We start from the raw sequence: 22375 nt of genomic DNA on the forward strand, positions 1-22375 counted from the left end.
CATTCTTCCTTGTTCTTGATTTTTCTTCTGGATTGTTTTAATTCTGGCTCTCCAGAGCACTTTTCCCTGCTTCCTCTAGGACCAACTCACAACAATGTAACTGACACATAGCATTAGGGTGCAAAACCCCAAATCGTTTCTGACTTGAAACTTCACCCGGGAAAGACCTCTTAGCCAAAGCGATGGCCATTGTGTGCCAGGATAAACCCCTTTCAAAGAGCAAAGGCATCATCACCTCAAAAGCCACAGTCACCGCCCCGACCTTCCGTCCTGAGGGAAGGATTCTCCACTGAATCTCGGGGGAAGACCCCCCACCAGTCCGTGCAAAAGATGAAGAATTGAGCGTGCACCTACCTGTGCCCTTCCATTTCCACCTCTTCCCACCTTCCCCGTTTCTTTTTCCGCTCATTTTTTTTTCCACTTTAAAAACATCCAACTTTGCCTTGGGGATGAGCAGAATGAAATGTCACTTACCTATAAAAAGAGACAGAAGAGAAAGCCATGCACCGCATTACACACAAGTTCTTTGAAATCAAGGCCAGCTTCCTACTTTGAAACTGTAACAATGAGTGAATATTATTTTTTCATCCTACCTTTCTATATTTAATGAAACTCAGGATTTTGCAAGTAGCCCATCCCCAGGGCCTGGCCTCTCTGCATTATTTTCCTTTTGTTTCTTTGCAGCTCCTGTCCCTCTTCACCACCCTAGCCCCACACCATCTGTACCTGCTTCATGGATGAAAGGTCAGGAAGGAATGAGGAGGGGTGCACAGACCCAGAGATCAAGACAAGCCCTCAGATGTGGGCAGCAAGGTTTTGAGGTAGGAGGAGCTGCTTTTCACCTCTTTTCTCACAGGCCGCAGAGATGGGACCCAGGGTCAGCGCCAGCTGGTGCCTCTCAGGAGGAGGGAGGAAGGTCAGCTCCCCACAGGGCGACTTTCCACTTGGTGGCTTCGGGACTCTTTCAAATGGCATGCTCTGAGTCTCCCTCCTCTCTCCCTCCCTTACCCTCCCCCCCTCAGCCCTTCTGGTCGGGGTGTGAATGAATTCACCCAAGATCTCTATCCCCACTTCATCCTGCAGCATCTGTCTTTCAGACCTGCTTCTACAGAAAGCCTCATTATTGCAGCACCCTGAGGCCAACAACCACCTGCATGGGTCATCGTGTTGAGTCCCCGGCCTCAATGCAGGATGCAAACTGGCCCACCCATGTCCTAGGGGATCCTTTGAGAACCCTGAAATGCTGAGCTCCCGCCTTGCCTGGCTCCTGGCCCCAGAGGCTCCCTGTCCTCAGGCAGCAAGCTCCTTGTGGCCGACTGATTCAGTCCTTTCAGCTGCAGGAAAGCCAGGCTCTAAGCATGCTACTTGCAAGAACAGCTCCTCGCCACACCACGCTATGCAGCGAAACCTTCACATGCTCACATATTGGAAAATCAATTTCAATGTCCTGCCAGTGTCTTCTTCTTACTATGCCTGAATAACTCAGTTCCTTTTAGCCTCTTCTTAGAGATTTCAGTTTTCCGTGTTTCCTCCTCCAAGCTCCTCTGAGCCTTTCTGAGGAGGACAGCTTAGAGCTGAGCCCTGGAGAGAAAAGCATCCATGTGTCCCCTGTTAGACCAATTCTGTTGCTGCATCGCCCAAAGAGTTTTCCAATCAAGATGCTCTGCCAGAAATGGAATTACAGTCAAATATTGTTGGGAAATGCTGCGTCCCAACCACATTAGGTATATTAAAAACTTGGAGAGGGTTCAAGGTAAAGATCTATGCAGGCCAGGTGCAGTGGCTCACGCCTGTGAGCTTAGGAAGCAGAGGCGGGTGGATCATGAGGTCAAGAGATCGAGACCATCCTGGCCAACATGATGAAACCCCATCTCTACTAAAAATACAAAAATTAGCCGGGCATGGTGGCACATGCCTGTAGTCCCAGCTACTTGGGAGGCTGAGGCAGGAGAATTGCTTAAACCCAGGAGGTGGAGGTTACAATGAGCCGAGATTGCGCCACTGCACTCCAGCCTGGTGCCTGGCGACAGAGCAAGACTGTCTCAAAAAAAAAAAAAAAAAAAAAAAAAAAAAAAAAAAAGATCTATGCTTAGACTTTTCCTAAGAGTATTTGACTCAGAAATGTTTCTTGCTATACATAAACTAAAACATCACACTTCAGAAGGATGACTGCTTTTTTTCCTGTTATGGATGTTAAACTAAATGTAATTGATCTGGCATTATCACAAGCAGTGGCCAGAGGACCCTGAAGTGAATCCCCCGTCTGGGCAGAGGACCCAACATACCAAGTCTGGCTCCACTGCCTCACCCAGTGTGATGGACAGCTGTCCTCTTCCTCCCCGCAGTTCTCTCACCTGTGAGATGTGAGGACCCCAAAGCACCCTGCATACCCCACTAGGATGTGGTGGGCTGCAACCATCCTTTAAATGTACTTTGCAAACTGTAAAGAGCAAAACACTTTAAGGTCTGGTGGTGTCAGGACCTCTGTTCTTGAGGCCACACTCACCGGAGAAGAGACTGCTTGGCCTCAGCTGCCCTGGGAGCTGGTGAAAAATGCGTGGCTTTGACTGTGGTCAGCCAATGAGAAATCAGAGGCAACAGTTTCATGAATACTTCCTCTGCTCTGTACCCCGAGGGAGGGGACTGATCCCAGAGGTCTTTTCCATCTTTAATATCTGTTCTTACAAGTCTTCCTCTATTGCACAGGGATGCAGGGATGCTCTCTCTGACTTCTGAGTACTTACACCTTTTTTTCTAAGTGAGATGAATTCTCACTCTGTCACCCCAGGCTGGAGTTCAGCGGCACAATCTCAACTCACTGCCCACCTCTGCCGCCCTGGTTCAAGTGATTCTCCTACCTCAGCCTCCTGAGTAGCTGGGATTACAGGTGTCTATCACCACATCCGGCTAATTTTTTCTATTTTTAGTAGAGACAGGGTTTTGCCATGTTGGCCAGGCTGTTCTCGAACTCCTAACCTCAGGTGATCCGTCCACCTCAGCCTCCCAAAGTGCTGGGCTTACAGGTGTGAGCCACTGCGCCCAGCTGCTTACACCTTTTAAAGCTTGCGATCCTGCTGTCTCTGCTCTGCGGCTTTGCATATGGGCAAGTTTCTCAGCAGACCAGGAACCTCTAAGTATTGGGAGGAAAGAGACCATGCTCGTATGCCTCCTCTATTACTCTCGAATAAGAGAGAACGCAAGGACAAACGGGCATCAGTAAAATGAGGCGTCCATGTAGGTGCATGGATATAAGAGATCACCACGTGGGCGTGGAATGTCAACGGTGGGGGAGGCTGTGGGTGGAGGGAAAAGGGGTCTGTGGGAGTGCTCTGTATTTTCCCCTGATTTTACTGGAACCTAAAACTGCTCCAAAAATAAAGTTTATGAATCAAAAAAAAATTATAGGCCCTTAAGTTCTTATTCATTCAAGAGATCTTCTCAAGCACATTCTATGTGTAAGTCCCAGAATAATTTCTTATTGAATAGGAGAATTCTGAGAGTTGACGGTATGTTCTACATACAGAGGATGGAACGGAAGAAATGGGACTGAGATCCCAGCCCTGGGGGAGCTTGAAAATGTAATGGAAAGAGAGGAATATGTCTATAAGTAGTTAGGGAAATAGAAAACCATGTTGTCCCAAGATTATCTCCCACCCCTTTATCTTCGCAAAGCTTATCTGCAATTTAAACCCAGATTAAGCATCACCTGGCCCCTTAGGTCTTCCCAGAGCTCATCTCAGAATGTCTCACTCATGTCTCACTCTCCCCCTCATACTCAACAGCTTTGCTGCCAGCCTTGCCCTGTGATTCTCTTCTGTTTTGCCATGTGTTCGAGTCTGCTCTTTCTACATTTTGACTTTGCAACCCTTCACAACACCTAGCCTGGGGCTTGCTGCAAAATGAGTTATAAGAAAGCTTGAGGTTTCCAGACCTTTGTGAATGTGGAATTTGCAGATAAGAGATGGTGGCTCTATACACACTACTGCGATATGCTGAGATAGTGCTGGGACTACATAGATAAGAGATACGATGCCCACCTCCCTATGTCCTGGCAAGGCACATGGATGAGAAGGTGCTGAGCTGTACTATAGCATCCTATTGACAAGACCTAGAGATAGGCATGGGGTACTCTGAGGGGATGGAGGTTAAGTGTCTTCTATTTTGGTGCTAAGAACAACACAAAGAAAAAAACCTGGGATTGGTGGAGACCTTCAACAAAAGCTTCCAAGAAGAGGCTGGCCTTTTGCGAGCAGGTGCCTGCTGATATGCAGCATTAAAAACACGAGTCCGGGCCGGGTGCCGTGGCTCATGCCTGTAATCCCAGCACTTTGGGAGGCTGAGGCAGGTGGATCACGAGGTCAGGAGATCGAGATCATCCTGGTCAACAAGGTGAAACCCCCTCTCTACTAAAAATACAAACAATTAGCTGGGCATGGTGTCGCGTGCCTGTAGTCCCAGCTACTCAGGAGGCTGAGGCAGGAGAATTGCCTGAACCCAGGAGGCGGAGGTGGCGGTGAGCCAAGATCATGCCTTTGCACTCCAGCCTGGGTAACAAGAGTGAAACTCTGTCTCAAAAAACAAACAAACAAACAAAAAACCCAAAAAACACTGGTCCACGCTTGGCCCTCCATTCCTCTATGCCAGGGAAAGCTTGCCTTATTTTTCTCCCTTCTTGCACTGCAGAGTTCTTCTGCAATGGAATTCCCCGCTGACCTTCCCCGAATCTAAGGCTGGCCTCAGATGCTTGCCACTTCAAAGGGCTCAGAACCCTAACTCTCAGACTGGGCCAGTGCCAGCTTGACTCCGGGCCTCCACTCAAGGCTCCCCTCACCTGACCCATCTCGATGAATTTTTTTTTTTTGGCTGGTCTTTATAGGGCCACTGTAAACCCACAAGTGGAAACAGCTCAACTGCTCAATGTCGGTTTCATTTGAAGAGTTTGTCCTTCTCCAGGCCCGCCTTCTCCCGCTAACAGTGAGTGCGGAGAAGCACTTGGTTACCCCTCAGTTCCAGAACCAGGGACGCTCCTCAGCCTCCAAGAGCTGAGCAACAGTGCTGGGCCACCATGGCGGCGCACGGAGCACAGAGGACTTGGCCAAACTAGAAAAGGACAGATTCCAGGTTTCCAGTGCTTTCTGCAGAAGTGGGTCATCTTCCTGGAAAGTGTTTATAGTGACAGTTACATGCTTACTCCAAACCTGGACCTAGACTAGCTGTGTCTCAAACACTCTCTCTGAAGACTTTTGGGGCTTCAGGAAAAGAAAAACAGGGTGAAAAACCAGGAGTCAGCACGTAGGTGCAGAATGAGGTAGTGCCCCTTCCTCCTCCCACTGGGCTCTCATGCCCCGCCCTCCTCCTTTGTCTAAACCAGAACCAGAAAACCCATCAGCAGGAGCTCTGCCCCCTGTGACCTGTAGCAGTATCTTTGAGACGCAGGCTACAGGTAGCCAATCCTCCAACTCCTTCTCCTTAGCGTCTTTCAAGGATTTATGTCAAGTCCCAAGGCTAGCCCCGCCGCTGGGAGGACGGCTCCTCAATGCCTGCAGTTATTCACTGGATGCAGCGGTGACTCCTCACAGCGCATGCTGCATCACAGGAAGGAAAAGAAGGGAAGAGTTGCTTCTGTGTCTTTTTAGGTGGAGAAATGAAGTGGGGTCATCTAGAGGTGCAGTATTTTTAGGCAAGTCTTTTTAAAAGACAGTGTGGGTGGATTTAAAATCTTCTTTCCAGTCAGCCCCCAGCTGGGACGGTGGTGGTATGGAGAGGAATCTCTGAGATTTTTTTCTCTGTGGTCTTTTCTTTCCTTGCATAAAACATTGCTGGAATGCAAAGCCTTCTCCCTTTGCCAACCATGTCACCTCTACACCCTGGAGTGTGAGGTCTGTCACTGTCACTTCACTGGTGGGGATACTGAGGCCCAGGAAAATGTCAGGCAAGAGTCTCAAATGAAGGAGAAGCAGGGAGAACCAACCACGGGTCTAGGCTGTCCCTCATCTGCCCTTCCATTCCTTCCCAGGCTGAGGGCCTCCCAGGACCTAGGCCACAGGTTCAATGGTGGGATGGAGCAGATGCCCAGATGGATGATGGATTTGGTCCTAGCATTTCAGGAAGGCACTGTTTCTATGCTGCTCTGAGTCTTCCAGTGAAGACTAGAATTCCTCTGAGCAGCACTTTTCCTTTTCCTTCATTGCCTCACACAGTGCTTGGCTGGGTAGGAAATTTTTCTTTTCATTCCAGTGAGCATATTTATTAATTTCCATATTCAGACAGAACAATGTGCTAAACATCTAGGGAATCTCAACTGTCCTCCCAGCCAGCCCACCCCACTTTCTCCACCATTTCTGAGTGGGGAATGGACACCAGCAGGCCAAGCCCACAGCCTCCCATCTGTGTCTTTCACAGCGAAGCAGCCAAGAGCAGCCTCCTGCGCAGAACCAAGCCAGAGACTTCCCTGTGTTTCTGGGAGCCCTGGAGGCTGTTGCTGACCTTGCCTTGTTTCAGGTTTCCTGTTTTTCTGTGAGGTGTCTCCAAAAAGGAAGGAGGAAGATAGCAGATTAGGGGCTACTAATTATCATCTTCTCCTGGATAATGGAGCAAGTGCCTGGAAATTGCCAATAATTCCAGCAAACACGAAGGATAGCTCGGGTGTAGGGTAAGGATGGGAGCCCCACTTTTCTTAACAGCCGAGCTGTCAGATACTAAGCCAGTAGTTCTTAACTTCAGCTGCTCACAAGAATGACTTCAGAAGACTTGAAAACCCCCCATACCTAAGTCATATCCCAAGCCAATCACATCAGAATCCTTGAGAGTGGGACCCTGCACTCCTGTTTCTAAAAACTCTCTAAGTGATTCCAACATGCAGCTTAACATGAGATGCAGTGCGCTAGAGCATGCCTGAGGACCAGCAGGGACCTAGGGAAACACAGGTGCAAGCCCCAGGCCCAGCGTTTCCAACTGAGTGCATTTGCATGTGGCCTGGGGTTTTTCATTTCTGAGTAGCTGGATGGATTAGTCCATTTTGCATTGCTATAAAGGAATACTTGAGACTGGGTAATTTATAAAGAAAAGAGGTTTATTTGGGTCACAGTTCCGCAGGCTATATAAAAGCACTGTTGCAATGCCAGCTTCTGGTGAGGCCTCAGGGAGCTTCCACTCATGGTGAAAGGCAAGGGGAGTGGTTGTGACACATGGTGAGAGAAGGAACAAAAGCAGGTGTGGGAAGTGCCAGGCTCTTTCTAACAATCAGATCTCATATGAGCTAACAGAGGCAGAACTCACTCATTACTGCCAGGACCCATCAATGCATTCATGAGGGATCTGTCCCCATGACGCAAACACCTCACACCCAGGCCTCACTTCAACCTTGGGGGTCACATTCTGGCATGAGATTTGGAGGGGACAAACACCCAACGATATGACTGGGTGATGCCACTGCTATTGGCAGAGGCCAGACTCTGAGAAGCTCTGCATTAGACAGACCCTGAGACTCATGAAAAAAAAAACCCTGTCGGGACTAGGGGGTTACTTCTCACTATAACCAGTTCCTGTGGCTGTGAGGTGCCCTCACTCCTCCCAGGCTTACCTGGGACATACAGAAAGACATCAGCCATGCCTTTGGCAGTGGGAGCTTATGGGTCACCTGGCTTTTTCTGACATTCTAGGAAAGGAAGCCTTAGGTGAAACAGGCTTCAACCACTAAAAGAAAAGGCAGAGGACATCCCTTCTTCCTGCCTCTCCTGTTGCCAGAGGATTCTGACTTTGTACCTTTAAGAATGAATCCCACGATCCCACCAAACCTCCTTCCAAGGACAGGAACAAGGTTGTGTTTTCCCACCATCACCAAGTACAGTCCCGTGCACACGAGAGCTGTCCATCTGTTGAATTAATCAATGAATGAACTCTCCATCTGACAGGCAGGGAAGCCAAGAGGCAGTCACATCATTTCTGATGGAGAGGAAGGTATTGTCGAGCTTAATCAACAAATATTTAACAAACACCCTCAATGCACAGCTGTCCGCCTTTCTGATAAGGCTGGAGGCTGTAACAACTTGCGACAGGAATTTTACTTGCATGAATTATATAATTTCCAGCCCCCTTTCACCAAACTATTACCACCAATGCATCCTGGTCATTCTGAAATCCACTCCTCCAAAGGACAGCCTAGTAAAGAGGCCGAGGGTGGAGCCCTCTGAGGGGTGCTTTGGTGTGGTCCCCATCTGCGTTCTCATACTGGAAGCTCCCCCAGGACCCTACACACAGGGGTGCCCCACACTCTCAGCCCTGGGCACTTGGGTAGGAGCAGCAAGCGGGCTTCTCCTTTTCATCCTGCTAAACATTCCACACTTTGCACAGACGAGGATTGCGTGAAGCTGATGTGGAGCTGCCTGCTGAAGGCATGACCTTTGTTTTGCTTCTTTTTCAGGATTGGGCTGTTCAGGGCAGGCACATGCTCAAAGCACGGAGGCAGTTTCTCTGTGCCCTCCTCTCAGCCATGGCGGCAGGGGAGAGGCAGAGCCAGGGGGCTGCATTTTCTCTTTCCCTCTGAGCTTGTTCATATAGTAAAACACAGAGGCCCCACTGTGACTGTTGATCACATCCAAAGCAAAGGCAGGTTTTGAAATTCATCAGAGATTTCTTCTGCAGCTGCAGCCAGCGAGACCTGAGCCTGCCCCTCCCCCAGGGCCCTCTGGCTGATGTGTCCTCCTGTGGAAGCAAGGAGGACTGGGAGGTTGTCTTTCCAATGGGCCACCATCTGTTTCTGAAGGCTACGAGAGACAGCAGGTGGGGGGAGACAGGCAAGACTGAGAGAACAAAGGAAGAAAAAAGATATCTTCAGAAAAAGATCCCTAAGAAGGGAAGACTCTGAAAGAGGGAGCGAGGAAGGTCTTGTCTTTCCCGTCTTCTCCTTTCTGGAGCTGGTTCTGTGGTCCAGACTGGGCACACCCATGGGAACTTGGTGAAGGAGGCCTGCTTCATCCAGTCCCTGGGAGAAACTGCAGCCGCTCGTTGAGTAGTGCGGTGGTAGTAATCACGCTACAGCCTGTGATCTGTGGGTTTTATGGAGATGTTTAGGAGATTGGTAATAAGGTTGCTCCAGTAAACAGTCTGGCAGGGCAGTAAAGGATGAAGGCAATTGCGCAGGTTGCATTCCAAGTGGCTTTCTGAAGGCGGAGGGGTGACTGCCCTCACGGCCACCTGTGCCAGGGCACACTTCCTGATCAGAGGGTCTGGAGTGCCTTGACTTGCTCAGATTCCTGCCCCACTGCAGGAGGGAGCAATCCCACTGTGTCTATTCTCACTGGTTTGCTTGTTTTTCACTGAGAAAGTAGGTCTGAGTCCCGCTGCCCCACAGGCAGGGGAGGGCATGCTAGACCAGTCACGCCCCAGATGCTAACAAATCCTCCCCACTCCAGAACCCGCTCTGCCTCTGTCCACAGGTAGGGTGGGCTAGCTGTCATCTTGCCCCAACTTGTGCTGCTAAGTGTTTGACAACAGTGCTGAGCAGCAATCTTCCAAAAACATCAACTGTGGGAGTGAGTTGAGCATGTCAGGAGGTGAGCCTGGGCCCCTGTAGCCTCTTGTTCCTCTGTCAGCTGCGCATGACCTTGGGTCTGGGCCACAGGCCAAGGGAACCAGGCCTGGGCCACCATCTTGCTTTGTTCTGGCTTGTGGCCGCTGGAAATCTGAGTACACCGATTTTCACAGTAAGTATATCTGGTTGCCAAGGAAGCCTCATCAGGAACTGCGGGTGTTATCTCAAGCCCTTTCTCGTAGGAAAAAATCACCATGATCATGTCGCAATTCGTGTGCTGCTCAGTGTGCAAAGTCCTTTGTGTCCATTCTTAGGATATTTGAGCCTCACAGAAGCCTTATCAGGTCAATCTTCTTTTATACTCCCATTTTACAGAAGAGGACCTGGATATTGGAAAGGCTGCCATTTTCTTAAGTTCACAGTTGTTAATTCTTAAGTCTAGAACTCGAGTGACACGCCCCCAATCCTGTGTCTGAATTCTAAGCATTCTAATGGGAGAATGTCTGCCACCAGAACAAAGGGCAGTTCTGCTGGGGGCCACCTCAGGCCATGTGGGCCTTTATCTAACTGCTCCCTGACCTCAGAACAGCATAGCTGATGCGCTGACCTAAGCCTCCTCTTCCGAGCAGAATCCGTTTTGCTTTTTGTGATCTTTTGATCCCCAGCCTAGGAAGCAAATATTTAAATGTGCTAGACCAGAGCTGAAAGTCTGTCCAAGAATCTTACCAATGCTGGTGAATGAGCTTTATTCCACAGTGTCTGCCAGGGAATCTTGCTAAAAGTTTACTATGGGAGATGTGTAGTTGGTTTGAATGCAGATAACAATGAGTAGTTAATTCTCAATAGATGTTTTTCATAACTGGTTGGTATTTATTCAACTTGTTTTTCAACTAGCTGTACACAACTAGAATTTATGTGGTGGTTACTGTGTGTTAAATGAAAATCAAATGATTATTAAAAACATTTATTGAGGATTAATTCTGCAATAACCACCTACACAGTATCTGTCAAAGTAAATCCTCAACAAATGCATATTTGAGGAGCTTCATTTAAATTGTTTTTACAAAGCAAACTTAAAAAAATACTTTTTAGAAGAGTTGATAGTTGCAAAAGTCAAGATCTAGGGTTTGTTGTTCACTCAGCTAAAAATGGCAGCCTTCTTGGTGTTTCGTGTCTACACATTTGTAAACCACATGCACCAAGAACAATGAACTGAGCAAAACACTAGAAATCTTGGAGAGTAGATTAAATTCATGTGTAACTTATTGATGATTGATAGTATCTGAATGCCTGGAAAATACAAGGAGTTTCCACTGGAGTCATCCGGTCTCCAAGCAATAATTCATTTACCAACCCCTAAAGAAGAAGGAGGCCAAGAAGTTTCTAGATATATTTTCTTGAAATTATATAACAGAATTTCCCAGTATTTTTTAAATTAGGTATTCTTTTTCTCATTTCCTCTAGTGAGACCATAGCAGTAATGGAAAATAATAAATTACTCTTCTTATATCCCTCAACAGAACCCTTCTTACATAGATGATGATGATGATGATGATGGCTGTTTATTGAGGACTTTCTGTGAGCCAGGCACATAATCTCATTTTGTCTTCATAAACATCCTACCAGCTGTCATGTTATTTTTACAGTTTTTCATAGTAAAATAGTCTTTACTGAGAAACCAAGGAAGTCTAGATCGGAAAGTCAGACTGAACTTAAGACTCATCGGGCAAAGAGTGATGATTCATGTTGGAATGGAGTCCGGGAGAGAAGAGGAGAGGAAGGCAGACCAGCATCATCCAATGAGGACAGCAATTCGGGAGAAGCAACGGTCCCTGGCCACAGCGAACCAACGTGACTCGAAGGCCACACCTCTTGACTAGTACACCTGTGAGGACGTGTCCCCCCAAATTTAGGAGGGCATTGCTCTTAGAATCACTGGGGAATCCAGAGATTTCAGCTTCAGGAAAGAACATTCGCTTCTACCATTGCATATCTGAAAACATGGTATCTGATCTGCCCACCTAGGCCTCCCAAAGTGCTGGGATTACAGGTGTGAGCTGCTGCACCTGGCCAGCTGGTGTCTTAGTGAAATGGTATCTGGGACTGCCTCACAGGCCTGCTATACCATGAATAGTCTGTGTGGTGTTAGACAGCATTACACCTCCCTGGTCCCTTGTTCCCTCCTCCAGAAACCCGAGGCAGTGAGACGGGTGATGCCTAAACTTCCTTCCTGTGTAACTGTCTGCGGTGTGCTTCATCAGGAAAGAAGCGTGCTGCTCAAAGTCTAGAGCCACAGCTCTGGCACCACTGCTGACCCGTGGGCAGGTCACTAGAACTGAACAGATCATAAGAGGGGAGGGGGTCAGTCTGGGAAACGCTAACTTTGCAAAACAAGCCTATTTAACAATGACTAGCATACAAAACGTGTTCACCCCAAATGTTAAGAAAAAGGAAAGCACAGAATTATTGGTTATTCATGGACTATCATCCATTTTCCTTTCACCTATCTGGTCACCATGTGTATTGGCTTAGAACCTAGAAAGGCTTAAACTACATGTGTCCCCACCCCCAAACTCATACACGCACACACACAGAGTTTCTTATCTACAGTGCTTCTACTGAATGAGGTGATTAACTCCTTGACCTTATGAAACGTTAGCGTGACCTCAGAGAATAGATAGAATCTTGTTATCTTGTAATGAGTTTTATGGCTTATTTCAGTACATCTCAGCCATGTTTCTCTGGTGATTAAGGCAATTATCAGCCCATGCATTTTAGGATTATGAATGATGGAGCTCTCTCCAGGTAATGGAAAAGCCTTGGGAACATTCAGACCACTTTTTATCCCATTCAATACTTATTCTCACTCTCCCTCCCCAACATGCATAAACAGACACTGCATTCTGTTTCTGGACACTCCATGGTGCCCTTTCTATCCTTTCCTTGGATATGATTATCAAAACCATGATTTTTAATTGATGTAAGTAAATCCCCCCCTTATCATTAAGCGGTGCCATGCACAGTGTTTTAATGACTATCATTATTGCTTAGGATTTGGGGAAAGGTATCACTTGATCTGAACTTGCCATTTTCCACTACAGTGTTTTATGGCTTCAGTGGCGGTGATTATCTGAACATGGTTGTTCAAGTGACCAGCCTTTCCCTGTGCACCTGCTGTAGTGCTCTATGAGAAGAACAACACGGGTACAACATCAGGGGACCTTAGGGAGCATGCTTTGCTCTTTGTCAAGTCCTTACTTTACCTTGAATTCATGTAACCCAGGGTGGTTTTTATTCCTCTGTGTCTTCTTTCTAGATGTGCCACAAAAAGTATTTCCTAAATATTCCTTAAAAAGGCCTCCCAGAGAAATGGGCAATATATATTAGATTCTATATCTTCACACCACCTAATAAGTATATTGAGGGGATAAGAGTGTGATGATAGTTTACATCCAACCATCCACACGCTGTTACTGCCTCTCTTTTCATAGTATGAATAATTAAGACATGTTGGTATTACAAAGAGGTGGGGTTTGTAAGAACAAATATTACCAAAAGAAACTAGGTCTGAAGGTGAACTTGTCACAGGATGCGATATATCCCTAAAGGAAATTACCTGAAGTAAGAATTAAAATAATCATTTCTAAAGCGCAATGAAATACCATCTCATGCCAATCAGAATGGCTCTTATTAAAATTCAAAAAAATAACAAGTGCTGGTGAGGTTGCGGAGGAAACGGGACACTTATACACCGTTGGTGGGAGTGTAAATTGTTCAAACGTTGTGAAAAACAGTGTGGTGATTCCTCAAAGAGCTGAAAGCAAAACTACCATTTGACCCAGCAATCCCATTACTGGGTATATACCCAGAAGAATATAAATCATTCTGTCATAGAGACGCATTCACATGCATGTTCATTGCAGCACCACTCACAATAGCATGTAATCATGGAATCAATGGTAGACTGGATAAAGAAAATGTGGTACATATACACAATAGAATACTATGCAGCCATGAAAAAGAACAAAATCACATCATTTGTGGCAACATGGATGGAGCTGGAGGCCATCATCCTTAGCAAACTAATGCAGGAACAGACAACCAAATACCACATGTTCTCACGTGTAAGTGTGAGCTAAGTGATGAGAACACATGGACACAAAGAAGGGAACCAGGCACTGGGGCATGAGAGAAGAAAGAGGAGCAGAAGAAAAAAAACAAACGGGTACTAGGCTTAGTCACCTAGGTGACAAAATAATCTGTACAACAAACCCCAATGACACATGTTTACCTATATAACAAACTTGCACCCTGCACACGTACCCCTTGACCTAAAATAAAAGTTAACAAAAAAATCATCCTTTCTAGATAGTTAAATAAAACGTACCTATAAATTACACATAAACTTTTTCTTCTGTCTTGGATCCCTGAAAAATCTTGGGGCAGTAATATTTTGACCCAGCATGGGGTAGTAAAAAAGTCACATATGAATTTATAGCCCAGTTCCATCATTTACAAATTATATGACTTCAGAAAAATTGTTTAACTCTGCTAAGGCTTAATTCTCTTGTTTATTAAATGGGCATGATTTATAGAATTCAGAGCTTTGGCAAGAATCAAATGATGTCAAGTATAAAAAGAACCTGGCAGGCTGTGCACACAATCTGACACACAAGCTGACATTGTGTGTCAGATTGAGAACCCCAAGTTTTTCTCACCACTTGTCCGTCTTCAGGATACCCTTCCTTGTTAAGAGGCTCCCCAGATGACCTCCTTCCATGATATTTTCCAGAGTAGCCCACAGACACTGAGTGTGGGGCTACCCATTGTGAAGCCATCCTTGAAGGTTAAAGATGCAGTGTTCCATGCCCAGCACTCTTTAATCACCTCTTGATGTCCATCTGTGCAGTTACAAAAATCCTTGATGGTGTGACTTTCAAGTCCGAAGTAAGCCCTGAATTTCTTTCTTTGCTCAGGGCTCATATTTTCGCTGCATCAAATGTTTCTGAGTCTCCAGGACTTGCCTTGCTATTTCTGGACCCCTCTCCACGATCCACTTGACCTTTAGTTATGGAAAGTTGGTGGGGGATATAATCCCACTGATAAAACGTGTGGGATTTAAGATGAGTTAAGCCCGAGTTATCAGGTGGCACTGCTAGGGTGCGAAGAGTAAACTTTTCACGCACAGCCAAAGGCCTGGGAGCCCTGCAAGGCAGTGCATTATTTTAATCTCCCCTTTTGTGTGTGCTGGCCCCATTTAATTCTGGACCTAGAGCTTTACATGCTCTTTAGCAAGCACTTTATAGTGTGAATGTGGCCCAGAAATAGTGAGCATGCCCTTGTATGTCTTCTGTAATATAAAAATCAATACTGAAAACCAAGGAATATGTCTCCCTGGGAATAGTAGGTTAAAATTGGAACAAAACTCCAAATGTTGATAAGTCTGAGATTGAAACCCCCTTTAGAGTTCATTTTTTTCTCAGTTCCCCACTGTACATTTCTGTTGGAGGTATCTGATGGTTATCACAGCTCCCCAGAAGTTTCTGGCTAAATTGCAGGATTTGAAAAATGATTCTAAGTGTGAGACAATACACAAAAAATTTTAGTAGCACTTATGCTAAAATGTCCTCTAAAAAGGTAGAGCACAATAAAAAATCTGGAACTTCATCTAAAATCTGCATATAAATAGACCACGGCACTGAATATTCTAAAGAAATAATTGACTTGCAGAAACAGAAGTTCAGGGGATCTCCTTTTCAAATTGATACTAGTAGAAGAGAAAATAAATTGGTAAAGGCCTGGGGAAGAAAGTTGAACTTGTAGACATTTTTTTCCTTGTAAGTTCAGAAGTAAGGATACACTTTCTTCTTTCTATGCATCAAAAATAGAAATAGAGAAAAGGGCCAGGTAGGAGATCTTTAGGCTAGCAGGCCCTACATTTTCTGATTCAACTCTTCAGCTCTGCTGGTGTCTCATGACAGCAACTATAGACCATATGACAAATAACGAGTGTGGCTGTTTTTATGACGCTTTATTTATAAAAAGAAACAATGGGTCAGATCAGGCCCATGGGAGAGTTTGCTGATTCTGTCTTAGATGATCAATTGCTTATTTGCCTTTGAAGCCTGCCCATGAAATGGACTTATCCTCTTAGCAATATCTCTGTGCTAACTATACACATGCATGCAGTTTCTACACCTTTCATACATGTGCTCGGGACCTGCATGTCTATAGCTAAGGCTGATATTAGGTTTCCTACTCCAGTTTCATAGTTAGAATCTTAGCCTTTGTATCTCACTTGGCAAAGGCCAAATGTCATGAACATTTCTGATGGTACAGAATGATGTTATGGTCTTGATTCAACCCCAACATTAGCTGTGCATTCATTCCATGTGCTCCATATAACCTAGTGTCTAGAGACCTATCCAAGATCCCACTGGGAGAAGCATGAAAGACAGAACATTTGACACTCCCCAGGAGAACTTCCAATCAAATGGAGAAAACAAAAAACATATATACACACATATCTGAAAAAATACAATATATTAATGAGTAAATAAATAGACATAAATGCATAAGAACTAGAGGAATGCCGAAGTGCGTATTTAGATGAAGGCTTCATAGAAGAGGTGAATTTTTAAATCTAGTGTCTGTAAACAAGTAAGACTTCACTTGAGGGGAAAGAGTAGGCTTCCTGTGGTTTGGTTTAATACCCAGAACTCCTTTCCCTATTTAGCATATAGGTCTGAAGGTGATTGAAAGGCATTGCCCTTCCACTCCTTTCCCCAGCACGTCTGCTGTCTCTTCTCTCTCTCCAGCCAGTGGTGTCTGACTCAGGAGGGCTGGGTGCCCTTCAGAAAGGCTGGGGACAGGAAGCTCACGGTGAGGGGAAAGGAGGCTTGTCTCACAGGGAAGGCCTCACAAAGCGGCAGCCTCATACAGTTTCCAAGCTCAAGGACTTGTCATTAAAACCAAACCATGCTGCTTTCTTATCATCTTGGGGTGGTTACTTAACTTCTCTGTGCCTTGTTTTTCCTAACTATAAAATGGTTAACAATATTATTGACTTCATGTGATCACTGAGTCTGGTCAGGGCTCAATCTGTGGAACATTTTTATGTGGACACGGGTTACAGAGATCCCCAAACCCGGACCCGGGGAAGCTTGGCAGAGTCCATGCTTGGCAATGCTATGAGCCTGCCTGTGGTAGAAGAAGCACTTGGTGGAATTCGGTAATAAATGTAACAAAAGGAGATAAATGAAGAGGTTCTAGTTCACATTATAAAACACCTGAACGTACAAGGGCTCATTGCCAGCATCCTACATCCTTTTTTTTAGGAAAAAAAGAAGTAATTTTCCTTCTTACCCAAAGTGGCGAAAGAAAAAAAATGCATCTCTCAATCTTCTTAAGAAAAATCCATCATGTTGATAAAATATTTAGGGAAGGAAATTGAGAAATTCCATAACCTAAGCCCCTTATCATAAGTATGTTGTTAAGAGCTACATACCATTATAAGGAAAATTCACATGTGAAAGGATTTCTCAATTCCTGCTGGTATACAGCATTGTTATCTTACACGGTATTTAGAAAGAAAACTTCTGTGGCAAGTAATGAATTTGGCAGTCCCTCAGCAAGAGCAGGCTAAGTAGTAGAACCCCGGTTCATTGGTACTGTTTGCTGGCCACGAAACTGGACTGATGAGGCTATCTGGCTAATATTCAAAAGAACAGAATGGGAAATACCCCGGGGCAGCCCCAGTGGCAGGTCCTAGGATGAAGCTTGTCAACATCCTACCATAGCCACTGGAACCAGAAGTTCAGGTACGATCAGTTATTCAGGTATGGTCACATATACTCATGTATTCCTCGTGAGTAGGTAAATAGATACTCAGTCTAATGGGTCCTTCTGAGCATCTTCAACTGCCCTTGGCTATTCCCTTCTCCCCCAGTGATAGTAGCAGTCTCAGCTGGGAGGCTCTGCCTCTCTAGGAGGGAAAGCTGAAGATGAAGGGAGGGAATCTCTCAGGGAGATCGCATGCAACCTCCTGCACATTCAGCCAAAGCCACGCCACCAGAGTTCCAGCTTCATGGCCTCTGAATCCATTCCTCTGACACCACTCTGTATTCTCCTGGGAGATTCTGCAGAAGTCGTCTTATAATGAATGATGATCAAAGAAGTTCAGAATGTCTGTGCATACATGATTATGCCCATCCTGCCAAGATCCAAACCAGAGCCCATGCTGGGGCTGTGCGTACCCTCAGGGCACACCTCTGGTCTCAGGTTTGAGGACTTCTCAATCTTCTTTTACAACTCCCTTGCATAAACTGAACTTGTCCAAATGAACCCTTCACCTGACCCTGTATTCTGTGACCCACAGATTTGCAGGCTTGTGATGGCAGCACGTGTTTCTACATCGTGTTAGCGTAGCTCCAGCTACTAGATGGCACATAGTAGGAAGTCCGTGCATATTTTTAAGATGGCTGAATGGATGATGGACAGGGTGGTTCAGTAGGGCCAGGAATCAATTCCCTGTAGATTAGGCTCACTGCAATCTCAGGATAAAACTTATCCATAAGCTTCTGTGTAACACGACAGAGAGAGAGAGAGAGAGAGAGCGCTGAGTAGAGCCCCTAGGGGCTATTGGTCCAGGGCAAAGGACAATAGTTGGCCAACTCTTGAGGAAGGGGCCTTAATGTCACTAACAGCCTTCATCCCCTGGGTCTTCCACCGACACGGCGAGTACACAGTGCTCAGACTGGGCCACTCCATGCACACCCGTGTACACAATGTGCTGGAACCGTCAGCAGGCTTCCCACAGCCCCCTGGGCCATGACTGGCATGGCCAGAACAAAGCAGGCACATGGAAAGTGTCATATCAGCAGGAGTCTCCTGTTGATAGAATCATCCCTTAATTCACTCTGAGCTGTGCCATTTAATTACCTTGATCCATGCTTTGTTGTGCTAAAGTGAATGTCACAAATTGAGTATTACTTACTGAAAATAACGACAGGGGCTTGAATGCTTCTGTAATAGGAATTGAAATATGATCTCTCTTTTCCCCTCAACCATTTTCTCATTCCCCTCTTCTCAAGTTCCTTTTCATGCTTTTTTTGTTTCTTTTAAGTGTAGAATGTAAAATATTAATTCTGAGCAGAAGTAAAATTAAGCCCTCTGGAAACGATTCTGGGAAACAGAGCCATAGCCTGACTTAATTAAGAAGCGATTATGCTGAAGAGCCTATATTAAGGCTTCACGTTTTGGGTACAGACAGAATTGCTTTTAGAGGAGTCAAGTCAGGTAGCAGAGGGGGACTGAGGAGAAGACGGGAAGATAATTGGATAGATGAGAAAAAGCAATGTTTGTTGTAGTAATGAAAAAAAAATAGTGGATGAAATTTAAATTGGTTTGAGTATTCCTCAGCTCCATCTTTCAGAAAGGTCAATATGAGGACATGGGTGATATCACTATGTCCTCCAAACTTTTTGGTTGATCCCAGGTGGGACCAACTCCATTTCCGTTCCTTCCCCTGTAGCTCAGGTGTCTGGACAGGCATCAGGGAATGGTCCCTGTCTGTAGTAAAACTCCAGGGAACATGGTTAGCCCCCTGCTGCTCTAAGGATGGCAACAGCTAATTAGCCCCACAAATTTATGGGCTCCAGGGATGTGAGCAGATGGTTATTTAACTTAACAGCAGATCCAATTTGTCCTCCATTAATTCCAGAGTGATACCTGAGTTTATTGGAGTTTTATATTGTTTCATCTGTTTCAAAGTCAGTTCTCCCACTTCCCCAAATTGTTATTCTTTTGACAGCAGCTATCTGGATCTCTCTCCAGATTCTAGAATGAAATGCTGACTCAACTGCACACTGCCTTGGCTCTCTAATGAGCGGAGGACACGTGGGAGTGAGGTTCCTGGTGGTCTTCACAAGACAGAGCTTGCTCCCCACACCTTCACATCTGTGAGGCTCCACGTGGCCTGCTTAGCACTGTTTATCCAGCCTGAACAACTGCTCCAGAAGAGTCATGTTAAATGTTGAATGTTTTAAAGTCTAGAATATTAGAGCTTTTGAGAAACTCAGTTACCCACCGAATTAATTTGCAAGCAGTGCACCTTTCACAGCCACTGCCAATCCTCTAGTCTTTTCCTTTCAAAGAAATTCTAGTCTTTTCCTCTCAAAGAAAAGAGATTGGCAACCCATAGGTTCCCCCACTGGAAATGGCAGGCAGGCTGACAGTTCAAAACCCCAGACGGGTGTCAGTGAATGGCCTTCAGACTTTCTCTCCATTTGACCTCACCAGAGCAAGGATCATGGAGGTCTCAGGGAGGCTTCGCAGAGGCAGGTCTCAGTTCTACCACCTAAGATCTGCGGCAACCAGAGAAGCTTCCCTTCCGTCCGGTTTATTTTAAAGTGTTCCAATGTGAAACAGCTTTTGAAAACTACCAATGGAGTCTAACTCCCATCTTTTGATAAATTAAAAAAAAAAAAAAAGAAAAAACAATGAAAACTAAGGCTGAGCAACATTAGTGATTTTCTAGGATCACAGCTGTAGAATGTCGAATAAAACTCAGACTTCCCGTTCAAAGTCATGCTGTTATTTCACAGAACCCCTCAGTCTAGTAAATTAGGAAAACAGCACAATCGTTACATTATCATATTGACCTGGGTAGGAATGCAAGTCTGACCAGAAGAATTGGGAAATGGTGTCAGTGTAGACAGCTATCAGTTGTCCTCAAGTAGCAAATGAGCACAGAGACACTGCTCCTAAGCATATGTAGTTGCGTGTGTGGATCCATTTCAGGTCTCTTGAGCAAGGTCATCCCATGATTCCCTTTGTATTAGTACTGATAGCAAATATAGAGTGCTGATTTTCATATCTGGAAAAATGCGAGTAACTTGCTTAATTCTATAGCCTGATGAGTAAAGAAAAGGCAGAGATCGGTTGCCTTTAGTTATTGATGAGGAGACACCATGTGTCAGATACCATCATTCTTAACCCAAATTACCTAGGAAGATTTTAAACGATTCTAGTGTTTATGTCCCTCCTTGAGATTCTGCTTTAGTAGTTTTAGAGGGGTTGGGATAAGGATATCTACAGGTTTTTTAAACCCTTCATGGGTAATTTCCATATTAAGAAGGGCGAGGTGGCTGGCTTAGTAGGCACAGCACTTAATTGAAATCACCTGTGGAGTGAGACGTCATGCAAGTGTGGCCTCTGGACCCACAGTCTCATTTCGCTACAAAAGTAACACAAGACCTTTCTCTAAGCAGTAGGGTAGAGTCAGCCTCATTAGCAAGACAAAAGATGGCAAATTAGGTCAATCTCATGGTTCAGGCAACACCAAAATACGGCTGATGAGAGCCTGCAGGAAGCCTCTGTTGGGAGGAATGAGTCCTCCCTGGGCTTTACCCTCCACGGATAAGAATGAACAAAGGCTGAATCTGCGTTTGTGAATCTTCTGTTTTGGGATACACGCATCTAAACCTTTATTGAACCCATTTTTGCTTTGAGTCTTTGTTTTATTGTCACAAAAACAAGTTGCACTTGTTTATCCTTCCAGCATCAGGAAGTACTGTTTCCTTCGGTTTGGTCTCATCCTTTGCTCAGGCTTAAGGAAACCCTTTGAAAATTATATTCTTCCCAGCTACAAGGAAGTTACGGAACCAGCAAGAGATCGAAGAAGAAAGAAAACAAAAAGATGTTCTTAGAATTGGAGCCTCTCTGCCACCATCTTCTTCCTGGACAGACACTCCCATGTCTCCCTAGCTCAATAGAACCAGAAGAGAAATTGGGTCACTCTCTTTTTGAAAGGTTACCAGCCTCTCCCAAGACAGGGTCAGAGAGGTCTTTGCATGGTGAGCCAGAGGCAACAGTTGTGCTTCAGAAAGAGATGCTTCTACTTCTTAGTTAAATAGAAAATAGTTAGGTCTCGCAGTTCCCAACTATGCAGAACTATATCTGACCTACGATGTAGGATGCCTATGGTGTGATATCAAAGAAAGCACATGTCATTTTTTTAGTCTTCTAAGATTTCTTTATTGAAAGTGGCATTTCCATTTCAGCTATCAAATTCTTATCTGATAAACTGCCGTTTTCTCTGGAAAATAAATGCTGTCAGCAAAGAGAAGAAGGCGCAGTCAGCGGCTTCTTAGTAAATTCCCAAACCAAAAGAAAAAAAAACCAAAAAAAAAACCAAAGTCGCAGTATCGCTTTCCATTCCAAATGGTATGTCCACAATTATCTCTATGCTAAAAGACATCTTAAAATTCTAGAATACACCCTGCTGTGACCACCACAGTGTGCCTGTCTTATTTGTTAGAAAGGCAATATGAGATCGTTGTGCCAGTGTGAACTCACGTGGCCTGGTTTGAAATCTCAGCTTTGACATTCGACAGCTGTGTGACCTCAGACAAGTTTCTTGAGCTCTCTGTGTCTCAGTATTCTCATGTATCAAATGAGTATAACAGTAGTAGCTGGCCGTTGAAGGTGCCGTGAAGATTGAATTATTTACTTATACAAAGTTTTGTAGAATACCTGTAAGCACTTAATGAATCTGAGCTATTACTATTGTTATTATTCTAAATTTAAACGTATTTATTTTTCATAGGGCGTACAGGGAAAATTATACTATTTCTATTTTAGAAATTTAAAAAAAAAAATACCTGACACCAAACAGATTGTTCAAGATCCCCTGGCTGTTTAGAGGCAAAGTCTGGGACCAAACTCTATGTTTTCAGAATGCTATCGTTATCCTTAGAAGTAGGTAGAAAAGGGAGGCCATAACAGGTATGACTTGAAGCCAGCCCATCTCATTTTAGCAGAGCAATTCCAGAAAAAAAGTCT

The 22375-nt window shown here is 45.1% G+C and overlaps 1 protein-coding gene across 8 annotated transcripts in view; it reads right to left on the bottom strand.

Annotated features, from left to right (window-relative positions):
* Nucleotides 1-22375, bottom strand: part of NTM (neurotrimin) — a 972209-nt gene that overhangs the window by 695009 nt on the left and 254825 nt on the right. For 3 of the 8 annotated variants that reach the window (XM_017523229.2, XM_037735988.1, XM_037736002.1), the window contains exon 2: nt 355-474. The exons of the other annotated variants lie outside the window; for them this stretch is intronic. In XM_017523229.2, coding sequence (XP_017378718.1) covers nt 355-409 — 55 coding nt within the window. In that variant the 5' untranslated portion in view covers nt 410-474. The remainder of the gene's footprint in view (nt 1-354; nt 475-22375) is intronic. 8 annotated transcript variants of the gene reach the window in all.

The sequence above is a fragment of the Cebus imitator genome, unplaced genomic scaffold, assembly GCF_001604975.1.
Source record: "Cebus imitator isolate Cc_AM_T3 unplaced genomic scaffold, Cebus_imitator-1.0 Scaffold0, whole genome shotgun sequence".
Classification (NCBI taxonomy): domain Eukaryota; kingdom Metazoa; phylum Chordata; class Mammalia; order Primates; family Cebidae; genus Cebus; species Cebus imitator.